This window comes from Oryctolagus cuniculus, chromosome 13 (assembly GCF_051225735.1).
Source record: "Oryctolagus cuniculus isolate XC-2025 breed Fujian yellow rabbit chromosome 13, ASM5122573v1, whole genome shotgun sequence".
Classification (NCBI taxonomy): Eukaryota; Metazoa; Chordata; class Mammalia; order Lagomorpha; family Leporidae; genus Oryctolagus; species Oryctolagus cuniculus.
Genome location: NC_142879.1, coordinates 50,979,116 through 50,999,936, shown reverse-complemented (window position 1 = coordinate 50,999,936; position 20,821 = coordinate 50,979,116). Strand labels below are relative to the sequence as shown.

Below are 20,821 nucleotides of genomic sequence, written 5' to 3'. Positions count from 1 at the left end.
AATCCTGAATAAGGAAGAATCCTGAAATCACGAATCTTAATACTTGAAATCAAGATTTTATTTTTGACTCTACTATTCATGAAAACTTTCATTAATCAGTGTCATAATTGATTATATTCAGTACATACACTTTAATTTGTGGTGTTGTAGACTTAATTAGAACGAGCTCATACAGGTTTTGTTATGGACATGTATTCTTTTAAGTAAGTTTTCATTTTTTAAATATTTATATATTTGTTTAAAAGGTAGTTACCGAGATAGGGAGAGAGGGAGAGACAGAGGGAGATCTTTCTACCCACTGCTTCATTTCCCAAATGGCCACAACAACCAAGGATGGGCCGGGGATGGGCCAGGCCAAAGCCAGGAGCTTCTTCTTGGTCTCCCACATGGCTGCAGGGGCCCAACTACTTGGGCCATCATCTGCTGCCTTCCAGGAAGTCTGAAAAATTACATTTTAAGTATTTAATAAAGCTCTGGGAAAGTTATATGCACATCTGAGATTGTTATGTGTCTTTAATTCTTTACAGTTAGGTTTTTAATTTGGTTTGGAAGTTGAAGCTGTGAGTATAATACTTATCTCAGGGTCCTAAAAGACAAACTAATTGGAATTACTGTCCTCTTTCACCAGATTGGATCCCTGGGATGCTAGTTATGTATGCAGCAGAATTTAATAACAATTTCAAATTCTGTATGGTTGATGAAAGCTTTTATTCAAGCTGTTTTTTTCTAATTGTCCTACAAAGTATTTTATAGCTTCTGCTTTTGACTTACTGTAGCTCTTGTAAGACTGGCTATTATCTCAAAGATTGTTGAAGGTAGCCTGCTGTCTGTTCAGATGTTACACACACCCAGCACATTTTCCCAATAGTGGGGGTTCAGTAAAGATTGTGAAAATTTGTATCACAGGGCTTTTAGTAAATGGCAGGCAGGAAGAAACACCCTTGGCTTATTTCTGGTAAGGTTTCTGTGTTCTGTAAAACAAAGAATCGTATTCATCAGCACAAATGTAGAAAGTCGTTAACGTAGTCATGCTCATTTACCACAAAATCCACATCTCGGGAATAGTTTCAGAAGTTTGCATTTTAAAAAGTCTGAACATGGATACTGGAATGAGCATCGATTACTTATTTAACTTTGTAGCCAAAATTTCACGACGTTTTGAACTCGAAGGATTTCACAGGATTTAAATAGTTTTTGCTTTTAAATTCAGTACCTTTAAATTAGATTCAAATGGAACAGAGGGGCTTGGATCAACACCAGAATAATTATTTTTGTTTTTAACCATTTCAGACTTTCCTCAAGCAGAGGCTGCATGGTGTAATGGGAAAAACAGCCTTGGAATCTAACAAAGTCTGATTCCTGGATTCAGTCCCAGTTCTGCGTGACCTTGGGCAAGTTACTTTACTTCTATGAATTTCCGTTTCCTTCGCAATGGACACCTTGCAACCCAGTGTCTACGAGCGCGCCTAGCACACCCCGAGTCGGCCTCAACGCCAGCAGCCATGATCACGAGTCTGCCACTCCGCGACCCTCTCGAGGCCCGCGCCCTCTCGCAGCAGGTGTAGGCACAGCCCGCGCCGCCCCCTCCTCTCTGAGCTCGCGAGCCGGCCCGCCGGGCGTCCTCTCGCGGACCGCAGAGGGCGGTGGCAGCGCGACGGCCTCTCGGTGTCCCCGGCGCCCACCCCGACGCGGAGCCCGCCTAGGGGGCGGAGAGACGGGGAGCGACCCGCCGCCGAGGCCTAGGCCGAGGCCGCGTCCCGCAGAGCGCCGGAGATCGAAGGAGAAGGCTGCGGCGCCGCGCCCGCGACCAAGCGTGTGCGCGGCCACCGCCCCCTCGGCCCTCCCCCCGGCCCTCTCTCCGCCCCCTCCGCCCTCGCGCGCCGCCCGCCCGGGTCGCCGCGGGGCCGTGGTGTACGTGCAGAGCGCGCAGAGCGAGTGGCGCCCGCACGCCCTGCGCTCCTCCACAAGCTGGGCCCTACCGCCCGGGATGCTGAGGCGGCGGCCCCGAAGGCTGCCGGTCTAGCGCGCCCAGAGCGGAGCTCCTCGTCCGCCACGCAGGCCGTACACCCTCTGCCCGTGCGCGATGAGGCGCTGAAGCAGCCGCTGGCGCTGCGCGGCCGGCCCCAAGGACGAGAAAGCGGCCTGGCCGAGGGCGAGGGGCGCCGGCCTGTTTGAGGAGAGGGGCGGCGGGTGCATGGCGCAGTAACGTTCCCCGCCGCTCTCCCCGCTCCCCGGCCCTGGGCTAGGCAGTCCGGCCACCACCTCTCCTACTCGACCACCGCCGCCGCCACCATGGCCAATGACAGCGGCGGGCCTGGCGGGCCGAGCCCGAGCGAGCGGGACCGGCAGTACTGTGAGCTGTGCGGGAAGATGGAGAACCTGCTGCGCTGCGGCCGCTGCCGCAGCTCCTTCTACTGCTGCAAGGAGCACCAGCGCCAGGACTGGAAGAAGCACAAGCTCGTGTGCCAGGGCAGCGAGGGCGCCTCTGGCCACGGAGCAGGCCCGCACCAGCACCCCGGCCCTTCGCCGCCCGCCGCCGCGCCGCCGCCCAGGGCCGGTGGGGCCGGAGCCCGGGAGGCCAGGAAAGGAGCGGCGCGGCGGGACAGCGCCGCCGCCGCCAAGGCTTCGGGCCGGCCGGCCGCCGGAGATGCGGCCAAGGCGAAGGCCAAGTCCGTGGCCAACCCTGCCGTAGCCGCGTCCCCGCCTCGCGCGAACCCCGGGCGACAGGGCTCGGCGGCGGCCGAGGCGGAGCCCGGGAAGGAGGAGCCGCTGACCCGCCCGTCGCTGTACCAGGAGAAGGCGAACCTGTACCCGCCGAGCAACACGCCTGGCGAGGGGCTTAGTGACGGTGGAGGCCTGCGGTGCAACGGGAAGACGAAGCCGCTGCCGGCGCTGAAGCTGGCGCTGGAGTACATCGTGCCTTGCATGAACAAGCACGGCATCTGTGTCGTGGACGACTTCTTGGGCAAGGAGACGGGGCAGCAGATCGGCGATGAGGTGCGCGCCCTGCACGACACCGGCAAGTTCACGGACGGCCAGCTGGTGAGCCAGAAGAGCGACTCGTCCAAGGACATCCGAGGCGATAAGATCACCTGGATCGAGGGCAAGGAGCCCGGCTGTGAAACCATTGGGCTGCTGATGAGCAGCATGGACGACCTGATCCGCCACTGTAACGGGAAGCTGGGCAACTACAAAATCAATGGCCGGACGAAAGTAAGTGTGTGCGAAGGGTTAGCGCTGCACGTCCCCTAGAAAGCTGGCAGTCCCCTTCCCGCGACTCGAGCTGCTTAGGGCGAGGAACCGAATTCCTCCGTATAGATTCCTTCTCGCGTAGCACCCCGTAAGGAGCACGGATAGAATCCATAGGTAGGTGTTGGTCTAGTTAGTTCTTTATCTGTGTCCCCCGTTTTCCCAACGGATTGCCCGTGCACGGACTTATCCACTTCTCGTGATTTTTCAGGCCAAACTTAGGCACTACGGTCTTCTTTTAACTTTGCTGTTTTCTTTTTTCTATCGCACTGTCAGTCAGAATTCAAACCTTATTTGAATTTTTAACCACCCAATGGGGGGCATTAGAGCACTACCCAAATCGCATCCTGGCTTTGCCTCTGCCTCGCGTTTGCATAAGCTCTTAAGTTCTCCGTGGTGTTAGAGTCGCTCATCACATCCAGACGTACAGAGGTAAGAATGGGCCAGCCGACCACAGAGAGGCAAATTTAAAATAAGCCTTTAGGTGAAAGAGTATATTCAGGCAGAACTTGGCTACTCCCTTCCCTGTCCCTGTTTTGAACCCACTACAAAATGGGGAAAGAAGTATTTCCGTTTTCAGATCACTCAGTGTAGGTAAGGTACATTTTTAGCAGAGATTTCCTTTATTTGCTTTGTTAATAGAATCATTGAAAAAAAGAACTGTGGTGTTTTGGTTTGTGTGTGTGTGTGTGTGTGTGTTTTTGTTTTTGTTTTTGTTTTTTTTTTAGTTTCCTGGAAAAAACAGCGAAGTCAGAGAATTGAGGCAGGAGGGTCATTTTGTTTCAATTTGATGAGATCATTTAGTCTTTCCGATTTAGTTTTTCCTGAACATCCTTCATTTCCTAGCTAGCCCAGTCCTCTTTCTTCCCTCAGGTTGGTAAACAGTAGACTCAGTTCCTCTGCAGACTCTGTAGAGCCCTTCACTTCACTTCCCAGATTCTGATCTTTGCTTTGTATCCACCTCCTCCCAGGCCACCCTGCTCTGCCCTCCTCTGCCTTCAGACCTTCCCATGTTGTGAGTCTTGCGAGATTGTCTGGGGAGATCCTCACATGCACGTGTTTGTGCAGACACACTGACTCTTCCTACTAGTTCTTTGGTGTGTGTCAGACTCTGTGTTGACAGTCATTATGTGTGACTCAGGCCGGCCAGCAGCTGAGCATAGACAACGAGGAAAGTTATAAACATGAACGTTTTGTGGGGAAAAAGAAGTGTGTCAAATCTTAATTTGTGTACTGCCAGTTCACTGCTGGATAAAGACACAAAATGAACAGTTTCTGAATATTAAACTGGAAGGGGGAAAGATCTGATTCAGTCTTAGCCTGGCCTTTCACAGATTCCTTTACTCATTCTTTTATCCTTCTTCCTTCCTCCCTCCTTCCTTCCTCCCTCCTTCCTTCCTCCCACCTTCCTTCCTTACTTCCTTCTTGTCTTTCTGTTTTCCCCTTCCCGCTCTCCTTCCTTCCTTCTCCCACAGATCAAATGTGAACATAGTTATGAACTCTAGAGCAAGAAAAGAATCAGTTTGAGGAAAAGGGCTGTGAAGACTGACTGAAGTATATAAGTGAAATATTAAGTTGGGAATTATGATAAATGTAATGCCTTAGATCTCTCTTGATCTACTCCCCTTAGTTATTTTAGCTTCCCAAGTTAAGCTGAGAGCTCTTCTCACCTGTCCCCAGGGAAGGGACAGCAGATAGTGTGGCTTAGAACAGTTGCTTCTCAGAGGTAAACGCTTGGAATATAAGTCACCTCCTTCCTCAGGAATTCCAAAGGCTGAAGGAAGAATATTTGAAGTTTTAAGTCACCTGACTGCCCATATTATGTAATAAGGGACTAGGCATAGGGAGGATAGATTTTGAACTCTGGTTTTGATCTTATATTACTTTCAGGGACATATTTGAGGATCTATTAATTGTCCTAGGGAACTCCTTTCCTTCTACTTCTCAGCTGAAATTTTTGATAATCATGTGTGAACATGTACTGTAAGTATTCCTAAAAAAAAACAAGGGTACTTGCTTTGGAGGATTAAGCAGACACTCAAGATAACACCTTGCTATCTATTGAGCAGTTAACAGTATGGTAGGCACTAGATTAGGTTCAATGCAGACCATGATCACAATAATCTTCATCCTATGAGGTGAGTAGTAGTATTCCTAAATCTTATTTGAAGACATTTCAGCTCAGCCACTTGGCCACTTGTGATAACCTGGCTATTTTTCAGATTTGGCTCATTCAAATATCAAACCTATGCTTTTTCTATAGTAGAATTAGGTAAGACTTTAGGAGACAAGATGTAGATTACTTATCATACTGCTGAAACTAAAATTTGATCTATATATTTTGAATAGCATTAGCTTTATTATTTATTATTGCATAATCAAACTACGATTGGACTGTGTAAACTTTTTTTATTATGTACAGTCTTCTTTGGTCATCACAGTTGCTGTGTAAGGTGTCAGGTCTACTTTTGTGTCTATTTAAATGGTAAGAACAACAACAAAAAAGGTAAGAACATTGAGGTATGACTCCAGCCCAGCCCCTCTTCTTAATCTGATGTTCTGTCCTTCTAGAATGGAATATAAGCTGACACATCAGGCTCATCTGTAGGTTTAGCACATATACCCAACACCTTACTTTGCATCTGAGATCCCTTGTGCTTCTGCCAACCATGCCATTTAGTTTTATGAAAATCTTTCATGTAGTGACTTAAAAACTGCTTTACATTTACGTGCCTGAAGCATGCTTACTTAAGTGTAACTCTTTAAAAGAAGTCAGAACATGATTGTTGTATGTGATTTTTGAGGCAGTCTACAATGAAGAATTTTACTTCCTTCATAACGGTGATTTTAAAAGTTACCTCAATGTGCAGTATTTGTCACCCTTTAAATTTCATGGCAGTAGGTTAGCTTACTGATGTATTATTCATATTTATAGATTAGAAAAATAGGGCTCAGTTCTGTTAGTTCACTTGTTGTAAATCCTGCAGCATACCAACAGTTAAATTCACATCTTTTAATGAAGAATTTAATGTTCTTATTTATTTACATTATTTATAGTGCATGGGCTATGTGTGTGTCAAGTCTGATAATCAGGAGATGTTTAATGGGCTGAGTCTCCTTTAGCATAGGCCTTGGTTTCTCCGGACTCGCTTATCTGTTTATCAAACCCCATTTTGTTTTTGTTGTTGTTGTTTCAGACAGGGATAGAAGGAAAAAGATCTTCCATCTGCTGGTTCACTCCCCAAATGGCTGCAAAAGCTGGGCCTGGGCCAGGCTGAAGCCAGGAGCTAGAAACTCCATTCTGGTCTCCCACATGGGTGGCAGGAGCCCAAGTACCTGGGCTACCATCCACTGCCTTCCTATGCACGTTAGCAGGAAGCTAGATCATTAGCAGAGCAATTGGGCTTGAACTGGAGCTCCAGTATAGGATGCTGGAATCATAAGCAACAGTTTAACCCACTGCGCCACATCACCAACCTCTGTCCAACTGCTTTGAAAGAGGATCCACAAAAGAAGGATTATGTAGTATAGGAGAAAAACAGAAACAAAATTGTAGCCTCCTGAGTAACTGAGCTCTAGTTTCTGCTTTCTCTGGTCTTTTGAAGGCAATTTTTCTCCTTTTTGCTCTGATCCTGCTCTTTGATCCTTTATCCTTTGTCACACACTTTTTCCCCCATCAAGATTTGGAATCGCCCAGTAAAAAGGAACCAGAGTCCACTGCTTTGTGAAGAATAGTCTTATGTGGGCTATATGAAATCCTAGGTGCCTTGACTTGGGAGTAGAGGAAGAACAATAACACAGAGGATTGAGGATCATGAGAAAATGTTCAACTTTTCTCCAGAGTTCCTTTGCCACCCTGAAGGAAAAAATTTGCCTGCAAATTATGTTGCTGAGTTTTTTTTATTATTATTATTAATTTATTTATTTGAAAGAGTTACAGAGAGAGAGGGAGAGACAGAGAGAGAGAGATCTTCTATCCATTGGTTCACTCCCCAGATGGTCGCAGTGGCCAGTGCTGGGTCAGGCTGAAGCCAGGAGCCAGGAGCTTCTTACAGGTCTCCCACATAGGTAGTAGGGCCCTGATCACCTGGGCCTTCTTCCCCTGCTTTTCCCCAGTCCATTAGCAGGGAGCTGGATTGGAAGCGGAGCAGAGTGGGAGGGCAGGTACGGTGTGTAGAATCACTGTGTTCCTAAAGTTTTACTTATAAAATGCATGAAGTTTGTATTCCTTAAATAAAAGGTTTCTGGGTGGGGCGGAAGGAAGTAAAGCAGCCAGGACACAAATGGGCACTCATATTGGATGCATCTCGGGCAGCATACCTTCTATGTCACAATACCAGCCCTTGTGTTACTAAGTTTTCATTAGTAGTGCAGTTAATTAGTCTCTGGCTGATTGTGGTTTTTAGAACACAGAATATGATAAGAAAAATACTGCTACTTTATTATCACTACCAGAGATGTGATGAAAGTCCTCTTAGATGTTAAAAACAAAACCAACCTTGTGAAGACAGTGAGAAGGCCTGTGTCTACGAGCCAGAAAGAGTCTTCATCAGAACTTGACTGTGTTGCCATCCTAATCTCAGACTTTAAGCCTACAGCACTATGAAAAAATAATTTCTAATGTTTAAGCCTAAATAAATAAAGTAGTAAGTATAAAAACAGAACCAAACAGAATTTCCTTCTGTATCTACTTCTGTTATTTTCTCCCTTCTCTTGGAATCTAGGACATACAAATTGAAGCTGCTTATTTAATGACTTAATAGCTGCACCAGAATTCATGATCAAAGTCAGTTATCCTGTATGCAGAAAGACTGAAAGTATTGCACCTGCAGTAAATCTGCCAGCTGTAAAGAAGATACGTGTGGGCTAAAAGGGTAGTCTTAATTTGCAGTGAAACCAGATTCAACTCTGTAAAAAATAAATTTTTATATAGTGAGTTTATGTAAGCTAATATGTGTAATTCTAAAGGAATTATAAATTGAAAGGGTTTTTTTTTGCATCTTTATAACTTATTTACTATAAGCCACAAAAATATCATGCAAACCTTAGTCACAGGTGGGATTGGGGGAGGAGAAAAAGGAAGAATAAGAGCAGAATTGGCATCTTTAAGTAAAGGGATAATGGATTTTGTGTTGTGTTAGACCAGGCTTGGATCCAGGGTTTTCTACTGTTTCTGTGTCTTTGGACCAGTAACTTAAGCTCTCTGAGCCTCAGTTCCTCCCATTGTAAAATGATCTTAAATGATATCTATCTTTTCTGCCTCAGGCTTAAGTCACTAATCTTGCATGTAAAGCACTGCTTAAGTTATAAATCATTCTGCAAAAGTGTTGTTCACAATTGCCACTTTAAAATTATTTCTATTATTCGGTTCAAAGGATTTTTTTAAGAGTCCTGTGCTTTCCCTGTCTTTCCTTCTCTTACAAGCTGGAGAAAAAAAATTGAATGATTGCTCAGTTTTTACCTAATCACTTCCCTCCACCTCCCCAACACACACTTTTTTTTTTTTTTTTTAAATAGAGGAAGCAAATCCCAGAGAGTTTGTGACTTGTTCAAAGTCCTAGAGCTGGTTAGTGACAGAACTGACAATTGAGTCATTTCCCTCTTATGTCAGCAACTTTATGCCTCATCTCTGCATGTAATGTAAAAAATTCACTTCCTGATTAACCAATTGTGATATATTTTATGCCATCTTTAAGGATATACTTGAACATTTCTGACTTCCTTTTCTCTCTTTTACTTACATTATGCTACGCGTTGACTTCTTGAGCATTCTAGTTTAAATTTTACTCCTTTAGATAACCCTCCCTTAATTTCTTTAGATTTTTTTTTATCTACCTCTGTCTTCCATCTGCTATTACCTAAAGGTGGAAACAAGTGTACACTCTCTGTTTTCCTTAATTGTCTTCCTGCTCTGTATTTCCAGTTTACATGTTCATTTTCTGTTTTTCTTTCTCCTTATCAGACTTGAAATCCATCTTTGTTCTTCTCCCATGTTTCTGGTGTGCCTTTGGAATGATGTTATCAGCTTAGATATTTTTACTTAATTTTTTGCTTTAGGCCTTTAAAGCTACACCATTTGCTTCTTGGCCTTTTGGCTAAGATCAGGTGTTAAAGCTACCTCTTCATTCTAGCTCATTCTTGGAAAATTTTCATTTTTTTTTCTTTTTTACTGTGCTTGCATTTCACCTCCTTTTCCACTATGCCCATGTTTCCATACTTGAACATTGTTTGTGACTACATGATGGCATTGAGGTAATTTGTTGAGTTCTGTGCATAGCTTGTCTTTGGTTCTTATTCCAGCTAAAGCACTTCCATTTAAAAAAAAAGAAACAACCAAAAATAGATGGTTAACCAGCAGTCTCCCCTCACAACACTAAATATTTCCTAGTCTAATCTCTGAACTGTTCTTCTACCTTTAATGGAATGTCTCCTGCATCATAATGATGTTTTTCTATAACCAATTCACAATTGGTTTTATTTTTGAAGAGTTTGATTTATAGCCTCTGTTTACTTGTTGCAATCATGATAAAGGTTTTTTTTTTAAGATATGTTTATTTATTTGAAAGAGTTACAGAGAGAGAGAGAGAGAGAGAGAGGGAGAGAGAGAGAGGTGCTTTATCTGCTGGTTCACTCCCTCAAATTGCTGCAATGGCCAGGGTAGGGTAAGGCCTAAGCCAGGAGCCAGGAGTTTCTTCCAGGTCTCCCACATGGGTGCATGAGCCCAAGCCATTGATCCATCCTCTGCTGCTTCCATAAGCGCATCAGCAGGGAGCTGGATTGGAAGTAGACCAGTCGGTATTCGAACTGGCGCCCATATGGGATGCTGGCGTTGCAGGCCATGGCTTTACTAGCTACGCCCTAACACTGACCCCAAATCACCATAAAGTTTTTATGAATATGGAATGATCATTTTCTTTATGCAGTGTCCCAGATTCTGTTTCTTTTTCTTTAAAAAAAATTTTTTTTTATTTTATTTGAAAGAGATCTCTCACCTACTGGTTTATTCCCCAAATGCTCACAACAGCCAGGGATAGACAGGCTGAGGCCAGGAGCTGAGAACTCAGTCTGAGTCTCCAGTGTGGGAGGCAGCAATACAAATCCTCAGCCATCCTCTGCTGCCTCTCAGGGTGTGCATAAATAGGAAGCGGGAGTAGGGAGCAGAGCTTGGACTTCAGTCCAGGCACTCCAATACAGGATGCAGGTGTCCCAGCAACATCTTTTTTTTTTTTTTATGAATGCATTTTTTTCATAGGTACAACTTTAGAAATATAGTGGTTCTTTCCCTCATACCTACCCTCCCACCCTGACTCCCATCCCACCTCCCTCTCTCTCTCTCTCCCAACCCCTTCTTCATTATGGTTCATTTTTTGATTTTATGTACAGAGGACCAACTCCATGTTAAGCACAGATTTCAGCAGTTCTAAGCAACATTTTAACCACTGTGCCGAACAGCTAAATTTCCCCCCATCCCTAGATGCTCTTTCTTTACCAAGGTAAAATATTTGTACTCTTGGCTTCTTGCATTGTCTGAGTTCTGTTTTCATAACATTTTCATCCATTTGTTTATTTAACAAGTATTAAGTGTGTACCCTTCATGTACAGGTACATTTCCATAAGCAAGCAGGCTGGAATGCAAAAATGTCCTTTCTGGAGCTTAGAGTAGTTGAAGGGTCGGGAGGGACAGTCAGTAAACAAATGTTTAAAGAAATGTGTGACATATTAAATGGTGAATATTAAGTCAGAAAAAGGCAAAATGAGGAGAATGACCAAGGGAATTCTATTTTAGATAAGGTTGATAAAATACGATAAGTAAGTAGAGACTTGAATGAAGTGAGGGAGATGAGTTACATAGGTATATGCAAGAAGAGCATTACACATAAAGATAATAAACAGCAAACAAAAGCACTTGACATGGAACGTGCTTTGTGTGTTTAGGAAACAGCAAGGAAGCCACTGTGCCTATAACAGAATGAGTGAGGGAGATGTAATCAATAAAGGAGCAGTATTTGAAATTAGATCGGTTTACACAGAGTTTTGACTTGCAAGCCCTGGCAAGGACTATGGATTTTATTGTGGGTGATATGGGAGGCCAATGGAGGGTTTGTTTTAAAATATCTCTAGCTACCGTGTGGGAGTAGATGTGGGAAGGAAGGATGGAAACAGGAAAAGTCTTGCAGCAGCCTTGGTGCTGGATAGTGGAGGTGTCGAGAATTAGTTATAACTGAAAGTAGAATCCCTGAGATTTTCTGAATGGATTAGATGTGAAGTATGGAGGAAGGAAGAGGTAAGAACGACTTCAGGGTTTTTGGCTTGAGTGATTGGAATGAAATAGTTATTTTATCTCACTCTGTCTCTGCTGCTTCTCTTCTCTTGTCCCAGTTTTTTAAGAGTTTCCATTTATAGCAACTTGTTGTCACTTATTTTCCAGCCACAGTCACAGGAAAAAAATTCTGTTTTTTATCTACTTTTCTGCATTCTTTCAAGTTGGCTGTGTGTGCTGCTACTGTTACTGACCTCATAGCCCCATCCTTTCATCTCTAACAGTTTTATGGCTTCTTTGACAAGGAATTATTACAGAAAACCTTGCACTCTTCTGATGTCATCTCCAAATAAGTCTGTGCCTTCTCGAACCATTCATTTTAGATGGTTTGTAAATCCACAGAAAAAGAAATACACAGATCGGAAGTTTGGGGAAGCACTGGAGAAAATTGAGTGGTTCAACATGAGGCAAGCACATATTTGGATTCAGTGTCAGAATAAAATCAGAAATAAAACATCTGCATTCAGAATTGCTTCTGGGAGATGGACGTTTGGGCTAGCAGTTAAGACACTGGTTAGGATACCCACATCCACATCAGTGTATCTGGGTTCAATTCATGGCTCTGGCTTTTGATTCCAGCTTCCTGTCAATGCAGACCCTGGCAGAGCTCAATAACTAGGTTTTTACCACTCATATGGGAGACCTAGCTGGAGTTCCTGGCTCCTAGCTTTAGTACCTCTTCCTCCACCACACTCCCACCATTATGAGTATTTAGCAAGTTATCCAGCTGATGAAAACTCATTCTGAGATAGATAGATAGATAGATAGATAGATAGATAGATAGATAGATAGGCAGGCACCGTGGTATAGCACGTAAAGCCTCCACTTGGAACACCTTCATCCTATATCTGAGTGTCTGGGATTGAGTATCACTTCCTCTTGCAATCCTGGTTCCTGCTGATGAACCTGAGAGACATCAAATGATGGTCCAAGTACATGAGTCCTGGCACCCACTTGGGAGACTTGGGTAGAATTTCTGGTTTCTGGCTTTGACCAGGCCTAGCCCCAGCTTTTGTGGGCATTTGGGAAGTGAACAGTGGTAGAAGATCTCTCTGTGTCACTCTGCCTTTTACATAAAAAAAATAATAATCTTTAAAAATGAGAAAAGAGAAGTTTGTACAGTGGTGTAGTACAGTGGGTTAAGCTGCCACCTGTGTTGTGGACAATGCATGTGATCAGCTGCTCCATTATTATTGATTCAGCTCCCTGCTAATGTGCCTGAGAAAGCCATAGAAGGTGACCCAAGTTCTTGAGCCCAGGCACCCATATAAATGGAAGACATAGATGAAGTTCTAGGCTCCTGTTTTGTTCTAGTCCAGCCCCAACCATTGCAGCCATTTGGGTAGTCAATCTGTGGATAAAGATCTTTATCTATCTGGGTCCGGCGCTGTGGCACAGCAGGTTAACGACCTGGCCTGAAGCGCCAGCATCCTATATGGGCGCCGGTTTTAGTCCTGGCTGCTCCTCTTCCAATCCAGCTCTCTGCTATGGCCTGCGATAGCAGTAGAAGATGGCCCAAGTCCTTGGGCCCCTGCAACCATGTGGGAGACCTGGAAGAGGCTCCTGGCTTCTAGCTTTGGATCAGCACAGCTCCAGCCATTGCGGCCATCTGGGGAGTGAACTGGCAGATAGAAGACCTCTCTTTCTCATTGCCTCTCCTCTCTCTGTGTAACTCTGACTTTCAAATTAATAAAATAAAATAAGAAACCACTGTTTATTAAAAAAAATCTATCTCTGTGACTGCCTTTCAAATAAATATGTAAATCTTTTTTTAAATGTTTATTTATTTATTTATTTGACAGATAGAGTTTACAGACAGTGAGAGAGAAAGACAGAGAGAAAGGTCTTCCTTCCCTTGGTTCACTCTCCAAATGGCCACAATGGCCGGAGCTATGCCAATCTGAAGTCAGGGGCCAGGAGCTTCTTCTTGGTCTCCCAAGGGGTGCAGGGCCCAAGCACCTGGGCCATCCTCCACTGCCCTCCCAGGCCATAGCGGAGAGCTGGACTGGAAGAGGAACAACTGGGACTAGAACCTGGTGCCCATATGGGATGCCGGCACCACAGGCATAGGATTAACCTAGTGTGCCACAGCACCAGCCCCAATCTTTTTGTTTGTTTGTTTAAAGATTTTTTTTAACTTTTATTTAATGAATATAAATTTCCAAAGTACAACTTATGAATTACAATGGCTTCCCCCCAATAACTTCCCTCCCACCCGCAACCCTCCCCTTTCCCGCTCCCTCTCCCCTTCCATTCACATCAAGATTCATTTTCAATTCTCTTTATATACAGAAGATCAGTTTAGCATATATTAAGTAAAGATTTCAACAGTTTGCACCCACATAGAAACACAAAGTGAAAAATACTGTTTGAGTACTAGTTATAGCATTAAATCACACTGTACAGCACATTAAGGACAGAGATCCTACATGAGGAGTAAGTGCACAGTGACTCCTGTTGTTGACTTAACAAATTGACACTCTTGTTTATGGCCTCAGTAATCACCCTACACTCTTGTCATGAGTTGCCAAGGCTATGGAAGCCTTTTGAGTTTGCCGACTCTGATCATATTTAGACAAGGTCGTAGTCAAAGTGGAAGTTCTCTCTTCCCTTCAGAGAAAGGTACCTCCTTCTTTGATGACCTGTTCTTTCCACTGGGATCTCACTTGCGGAGATTTTATTTATTTATTTATTTGAAAGGCAGAGTTACAGACAGTGAGAGGAGAGATAGAGAGAAAGGTCTTCCAGCTGCTGGTTCACTCCCCAAATGGCTGCAATGGCCGGAGCTGCTCCGATCTGAAGCCAGGAGCTGCTGCTTCTACTGCTTTCCCAGGCCACAGCAGAGAGCTGGATCAGAAGAGGAGCAGCCGGGACTAGAACTGGTACCCATATGGGATGCTGGTGCCAAATGCGGAGGCTTAAGCTACTGAGCCACAGCACCGGCCCCAGTAAGTAAATTTTAAAAAAATACTTACTGTAGGAAACAAAAATACAGAAAGTTGGGAAGAAGTTGAATGTCCATACAAGTGACAAAAATAGTACTGTTGACTTGACTTGTAGATGAAAATGATTATGTGATAGCTTCCTAAAATAGTAAGTAAAAAAAGGGAAAGTTAGTGATAGCTTTGAAACTATACTTGATTATCTGTGACAGATATCAGAGATGTATTAGCCCTTTACTTCCTTGATGTGGAGACTGACACAGGAATTACAACAAAATCTGGGCTTTGTCTTTAAATTACTTTTCCTCGTGTTTTTCAGTATTTTCATTTTTTCTCAAATTCTAATTGTAGTTTTGTTTTTTGGGGGGGTTTTTTAAGCTAAATTCTTATCATGATCTCTGAAGGCTTGAATGGGGGGGGGTCTGCTTCCAACTTGCTCATTCACTGGTTTTTGGCAGCATTCATGTGGGTTGTTGGACTGAGAATGTCAGTTTCTTGCCAGGTAGGCGTCTTTAACCTAATGTTGGAAGTGATGTCTCATTTCCTCGATGTATTCTTTTGATGAGAAGCAAGTCACTAAATTCATTCTGCATTCAAGGAGAAGGAGCTCTACAAGGTGCAAATACCAGTTCTTAAGCTGGATTTTCCCTCTGCAGTATCTGCCTTTTAAATGTCATTGTCCTTTGTGTTCTGAGATTTGTCTTCTCTTTTTCTACTGGTGTATGCTTTTTCTCCCTATGTAAGCTAATGCACTCATGGAACTATAAGTGCTTAAGTTAGTTTACTTGCTTTTAGACTTTTGTTTGGCTATGCAATTGCTCCCTGATTTTAGGTGAATGTTTTAACAAGCATCATCTTTCTCATTAATATAACAAGAGTCAATAACAGGACCTAATTCAGAAAGGCTTGTTTGAGGATAGAAGAAACAGTATGAGACAATGCTCAGCATATTATCAGTAATTAATGTTAACCGTAACTATATTGAATAGCAGTGGTGGTGTTAGCGGCAACCACGACTTCAGGTGTTAGGACTTGTTAACGATTGCTTGATCTGTCTTCTTCCATGGCGTCTGTGGAGGACTGATAGACCTCCCCACTTGAATTTTCTGTAAGTATTGCAAACTCAGCATGATTAAGACTGACATTGCCCTTTGTTGGGAGGTATGAAGAATGGTTGAGCAGTCTGATGGAGAGATGGTGGAACATTATTTTATTTAAAGATTTTGTTTATTTGAAAGGCAGAGTGAGAGAGAGGGCAGGAGATCTTCATCTACTGGTTCACTCCCCAAGTGCCTACAACAGCTAGGGCTAGACCAAGTCTGAAACCAGAGCCAGTAATTCCATCTGGGTCTCTCATGTGGGTGGCAGGAGCTCAGGTAAACGGGACATCTGCTGCCTCCCAGGTACATTAGCAGGAAACTGGATCAGAAGCACCGAGTGGCCAAGATGTGAACCAGGCCTCCTGTGGGATGCAGGGTTTCTCACAAAACTGCTTAACCCCCAGTGCCACAAGGCCTGCCCCATGGAGGTTTTTAATTGATCCTGTCTGCTAACTCTACTGATTCAGCAGCTGTTTACAGAGTGTCTGATTTGTGCAGTACCCAGTGCCCCGGTCAAAGTAATCTTCTCTGCCTTTCTAGTCTTCCAGTCTTCCTGCCTGAGAGAAACACAGCATTGAACTTTTAATTCCATGTGTGTCGGATGTTTATGAAGTATATAAGATCCTATGGGATCATGCAGAAGGAGACCTAACCTGTCTGTAGGATAGGAAGGGTTTTCTTGAAGAAGTAATTATGTAGGCTGAGACTTTTGAAGAATGAGTTGGTGTTAAGTCCATGGAAAGTCTCTAAATCTGAAAAGAGCATGATTCTTTAAAGGAGCATACTTTCCCATATTGTTATGAAGATTTTACTTATTTAAAAATTATTTCCTATCTTATTCCTCATTCCTCATTCCCACTTACATATTCCTATTGAAACCTGTCTTAATCTATGTCCTAAATAATTATAAAAGCCTGTTTTTTCTTTTTCTGTTTGTATCTTTCCTCTGCAGTCCATTTTAACCATGTCTAGCTTTTAATTTGATTTTTTAAAGACTTTTATTATTTCAACTTTTACTTATTTGGTAGAAAGAGAGAGAGATCTCTTATCCACTCGTTCACTCATCCACTGGTTCACTCCCCAAATGCCTGCAATAACCAAAGCTAGGTCAGGGTAAAGCCAGGAGCCAGGACGAACCCTCACTGCTGCCTCCCACAGTGTGCATTAGCAGTAAGCTATAATTGGGAACAGACCCAGAACTCTGTTGTGGGCCAGACACCCAACCCCACTGTTTTTGTTTTTAAGAATATATCAAGTCCTGCCATACATCTTCTGTTCTGACCAAGAGGGGCCAGCTTTCAAGTCCCTGAACATATCTTCATTTTTATTTCTTTGTGCATTTCCCCTACTCTCCCTGTGGAAAATGATAGGAGAATTCTTCAACTTGTTTTTTGCTCCTGTCCATCTAAGCAGAATTACACCCCTGTCCTGTCTGTTGCTCTGGCACTGCCCATCACTGACATCACATTCTTGAGAGTAGTAGGTTCCCCCCGTTTCTCCTACTGTTGTGAGCCACTTAAGGATAGGCCTCCTTCCTTACTCGTTTTCATATCCTGAGCTTTCATCAGGGACTCAGTGAGCATTATGTTTGTATTTCCACTGCACAGCCCCAGTTAAGACTTTAATCACTCTATACCTGGATTACACAGTATTCTTTCCTTAATTCAATCTTCTGTGTGTGCCTCCCATATCATCCTATGTTAATTTATCAACACTTATAAAAATCTTACAAAAATTGTTTGAATTATACAGTTTTATCTTTGCATATAATGCTTGCCATTTGCTTAGTCCCACACTGTCTATCCACTTGTATATGCCACTATTCTTTGAAATACCATATTCAAATAAATACCACTTTGAGCTAGGCTGTTTTTCTCCTTTTATTGCCCCTTTAATTATTCCCCCCAGCACTATAAATTCTGTGACTGGTTTATCACTCTTCAGTTTCTCAAATCTTTTAACTTCTTTAGGATGTAGTTTAAGTCCCCTTCTTGAATATCTCCTCAAAGTTTGAGTCTCTATTAATCTCTCTTTTCTCAAAAACTTCTTCACATACCTTAACCAGAAGTGTCTTCAGAAAGTTACAAGGGTAGGGGAGCTGTTTTTATACTATATTGTACTGTCTTTCAGAAGCACCTTTTGTTTTGTTCTTGTTATATATTTGTCATGTATTAACAGTCAGTGAATTGTCCTGAACTAATCCTGCAACCCATACCTCACCTCTGCTTCTCCACCTTTACATCCACTTTCTAAAGCTGAAGACTTCTGTGAGAGTTGTTGTCCTATTGTGGTCAGCTCTCCATTTTATGCTTACTGTGGTGTTTCTAGTCCATAATTTTCCAGATAAAAATAGCCAGCATAGTCTAAGCTATTTATAACTCCCAAGTACTGCACTGAAGTCTGCACTGAAGGTGAAATGAAGCCGTATGCCTTGCCTATGCCAAAAGTTACTTGATTGAGTTACAAATTGTGATAGAACCTAGCACATCATGAACCTCAAGGAGAGAAGGCCTGCATATCGTACCTCCCTCATCCACACCCAGCGCCCAAGAATTCTCAGAAAACATGTCATTTGAAAACAAAACAGCATAGTAGACATGAGGTTGAAAGTGACCTCTTACATGACCTTGAAGAAAAAAACTTGTTGCTAGTAGAAGCAAAGTTTGATATTGATCCCACCTGATTGATATGCAAAGCAAAATTTTGAAGTTCTAATTGTATCATGGTTTTGATCTGGCTTTAGAACTGTACTGTATTCAAAATTTCAAATACATTGAAGAAAGGTTTAAGAGTTAAGAGTCAACAAAAGAAAGCATGAGTTAAACAAGATGGGAAATATTTTATGATCAGAGAACCATTTGATCTTAACTATTTCTAGATTGAAGCACTTAGCTTGGGGGAAGCAGCAGATTTAACTGTGCTAAAAGAAGTTAGACTGCAGATGATAGAAACCTGTCAGTGTAAAAGTCTTTGAATTTGATCTTGGAATTCATTCAAACATTTTTATCCTTAAAAAAAAAGGTCTCATCTCTCAATTTTTCTTTTTCTTTTTAAAGCTTTATTTATTTATTTGAAAGAGTTTACAGAAAAAGGGAGGGCGAGACAAAGAGAGGTCTTTCATCCACTGGTTTACTCCCTGAATAGCCGCAGCAGCTGGGGCTGGGCCAGAAGCCAGGAGCTTCTTCCTGGTCTCCCAGGTGGTACGGGGTCCAAGGACTTGGTCTATCTTTCACTGCTTTACCAGGCACATTAACAGGGAGCTGGGTCAAAAGTGGAACAGCCGGCACTTGAGCCAGCTCCTGTATACGATTCCAACATTGCAAGCAGTGGCTTTACCCACTACACCACAACACTGGCCCATCAATTTTTCTTTTTCTTTTTTTTTTAAAGATTTTATTTATTTATTTGACAGGTAGAGTTACAGACAGTGAGAGAGAGAGACAGAGAGAAAGGTCTTCCTTTTCCATTGGTTCACTCCCCAAATGGCCGCCACGGCCAGAACTATGCCAATCCAAAGCCAGGGGCCAGGGGCCTCCTCCTGGTCTCCCATGTGGGTGCAGGCGCCCAAGCACTTGGGCCATCCTCCACTGCCTTCCCCAGGCCACAGCAGAGAGCTGGACTGGAAGAGGAGCAGCCGGGACTAGAACCCAGCGCCCATATGGGATGCTGGCACCGCAGGTGGAGGATTAACCAAGTGAGCCATGGAGCCAGCCTCACCATCAGTTTTTCTTAACTTTGATACTTAAAAATGTGTTTTCATTTTGAGTATGGAGATTTTTTCATGTGCAAGCACTGGTTGTAGTTTTGAGTGGTTACAGCCCAAAGTGGTTTAGAATGATCTATCAAAAGAGCACACAGGGACAGGGGATGAGGGAAAGGTGATTTTTGACAAAAACCAGAATTAGGAATAGGACCTGCTAGTACTGCTTTGGATTCTTGTCCCCTGGCCCTCTTAGCGCAGAGCAAGTCACTCACCAATCTTCGCAGTCTCCATCTGTGAGATGGGAATAATGCTGACCTAATCAAAAGAAGAGATGATTATTTATAAGAAGCGTTCTTTTAAAAATTAATTATATTTTGAGCTCCTGGCAGATCTTTTTCTGATTATTAGAATTTGGACTAGGTTGACCTTAACTAAACATTTGCTCTTGATCATGGTGCTGGTTAACATGGGTATCACAAGTTAAAATTCAGTTTTAGATTCAGACTGCCTGATTTATTTATACTGGGAGATCAACTTTATTTTTAATTAAAACCAATCTATTGTTGCTTAGGCCATTGGCACATAGCCTTGGCACTGTGAGAAAGGAAACTAGTGAGTAGATAAGGGCAACTTGATCTGAATTTCAGATGATTGTGTTACATCATGGGTGATGAACTAACTTGGGCTGAGGATAATCAAAGGATCTTTTTCCATGCCCTCCCTCTTAGCAGAATAAAGTCAAGTGCTAATAAATATTTTATTTATAATTATGAATTTTTTTAAGCTTCATTTAAAAATTGAAATGCTTAGATGTTAATTTCAAAAGGCAGACACGGGCAAACACTGGGTGTAGCAGGTAAAACTGCTACCTGAAACACCAGCATCTTATATGAGCAGCACCTGGCTGCCCACTTCTGATCCAGCTTCCTGCTGATATGCCTGGGAAGGTAACGGAGGATTGGCCAAGTGCTTGGGCCCCTGCACTCACATGAGAAACCATAAGAACCTACTGTCTTCTTGGCTTTGGACTGGTCCACCTCTGGCCATTGCAGCTATGTGGAGAGTGAACCATTGTGTGGAAGATATCTCTTTCTCTCTGTCTCTCCCTCTCTCTTTCTGTAACTCTTGATTTCAAATAAATAAATAAATCTTTAAAAGCAAAACAGAAGGCCAGCTGTGCATACAGATAAGTTCAGAACATTAGGTCAGGAGCCAGTGTTGCACAGCGGGTTAAGGCAACACTTGGGACACCTGCATCTCATATCAGGAGAGCCAGTTCGAGTCCTGGTTTCTCTCCTTCCAATATAGCCCTCTGCCAATATACCTGGGAAGGAAACAGAGGATGGTCCAAATACTTGGGCCCCTGCTACCCACGTGGAAGACAGAGATGGATTTTCTGGTTCCTGGCTTTTACCTGCCCCAGCCCTGGCTGTTGCAACCATTTGAGGAGTGAACTGTCAGATGAAAGATACCCATCTCCCTACCCACATCACACTGCCTTTCCAAA

The 20,821-nt window shown here is 43.3% G+C and overlaps 1 protein-coding gene across 4 annotated transcripts in view; it reads left to right on the top strand.

Moving 5' to 3' along the window:
* Window positions 1–1,290: 1,290 nt before the first annotated feature.
* The window catches only part of EGLN1 (egl-9 family hypoxia inducible factor 1), a 56,825-nt gene continuing 37,294 nt past the window's right edge, over window positions 1,291–20,821 (top strand). For 3 of the 4 annotated variants that reach the window (XM_089311581.1, XM_051820710.3, XM_089311582.1), the window contains exon 1: window positions 1,918–3,213. In XM_089311581.1, the coding sequence (XP_089167707.1) occupies window positions 2,293–3,213 (921 nt within the window). In that variant the 5' untranslated portion in view covers window positions 1,918–2,292. Of the gene's footprint in view, window positions 3,214–20,821 lie in introns of all 4 variants that reach the window. The other variant, XM_002717333.6, reaches the window with a different exon arrangement.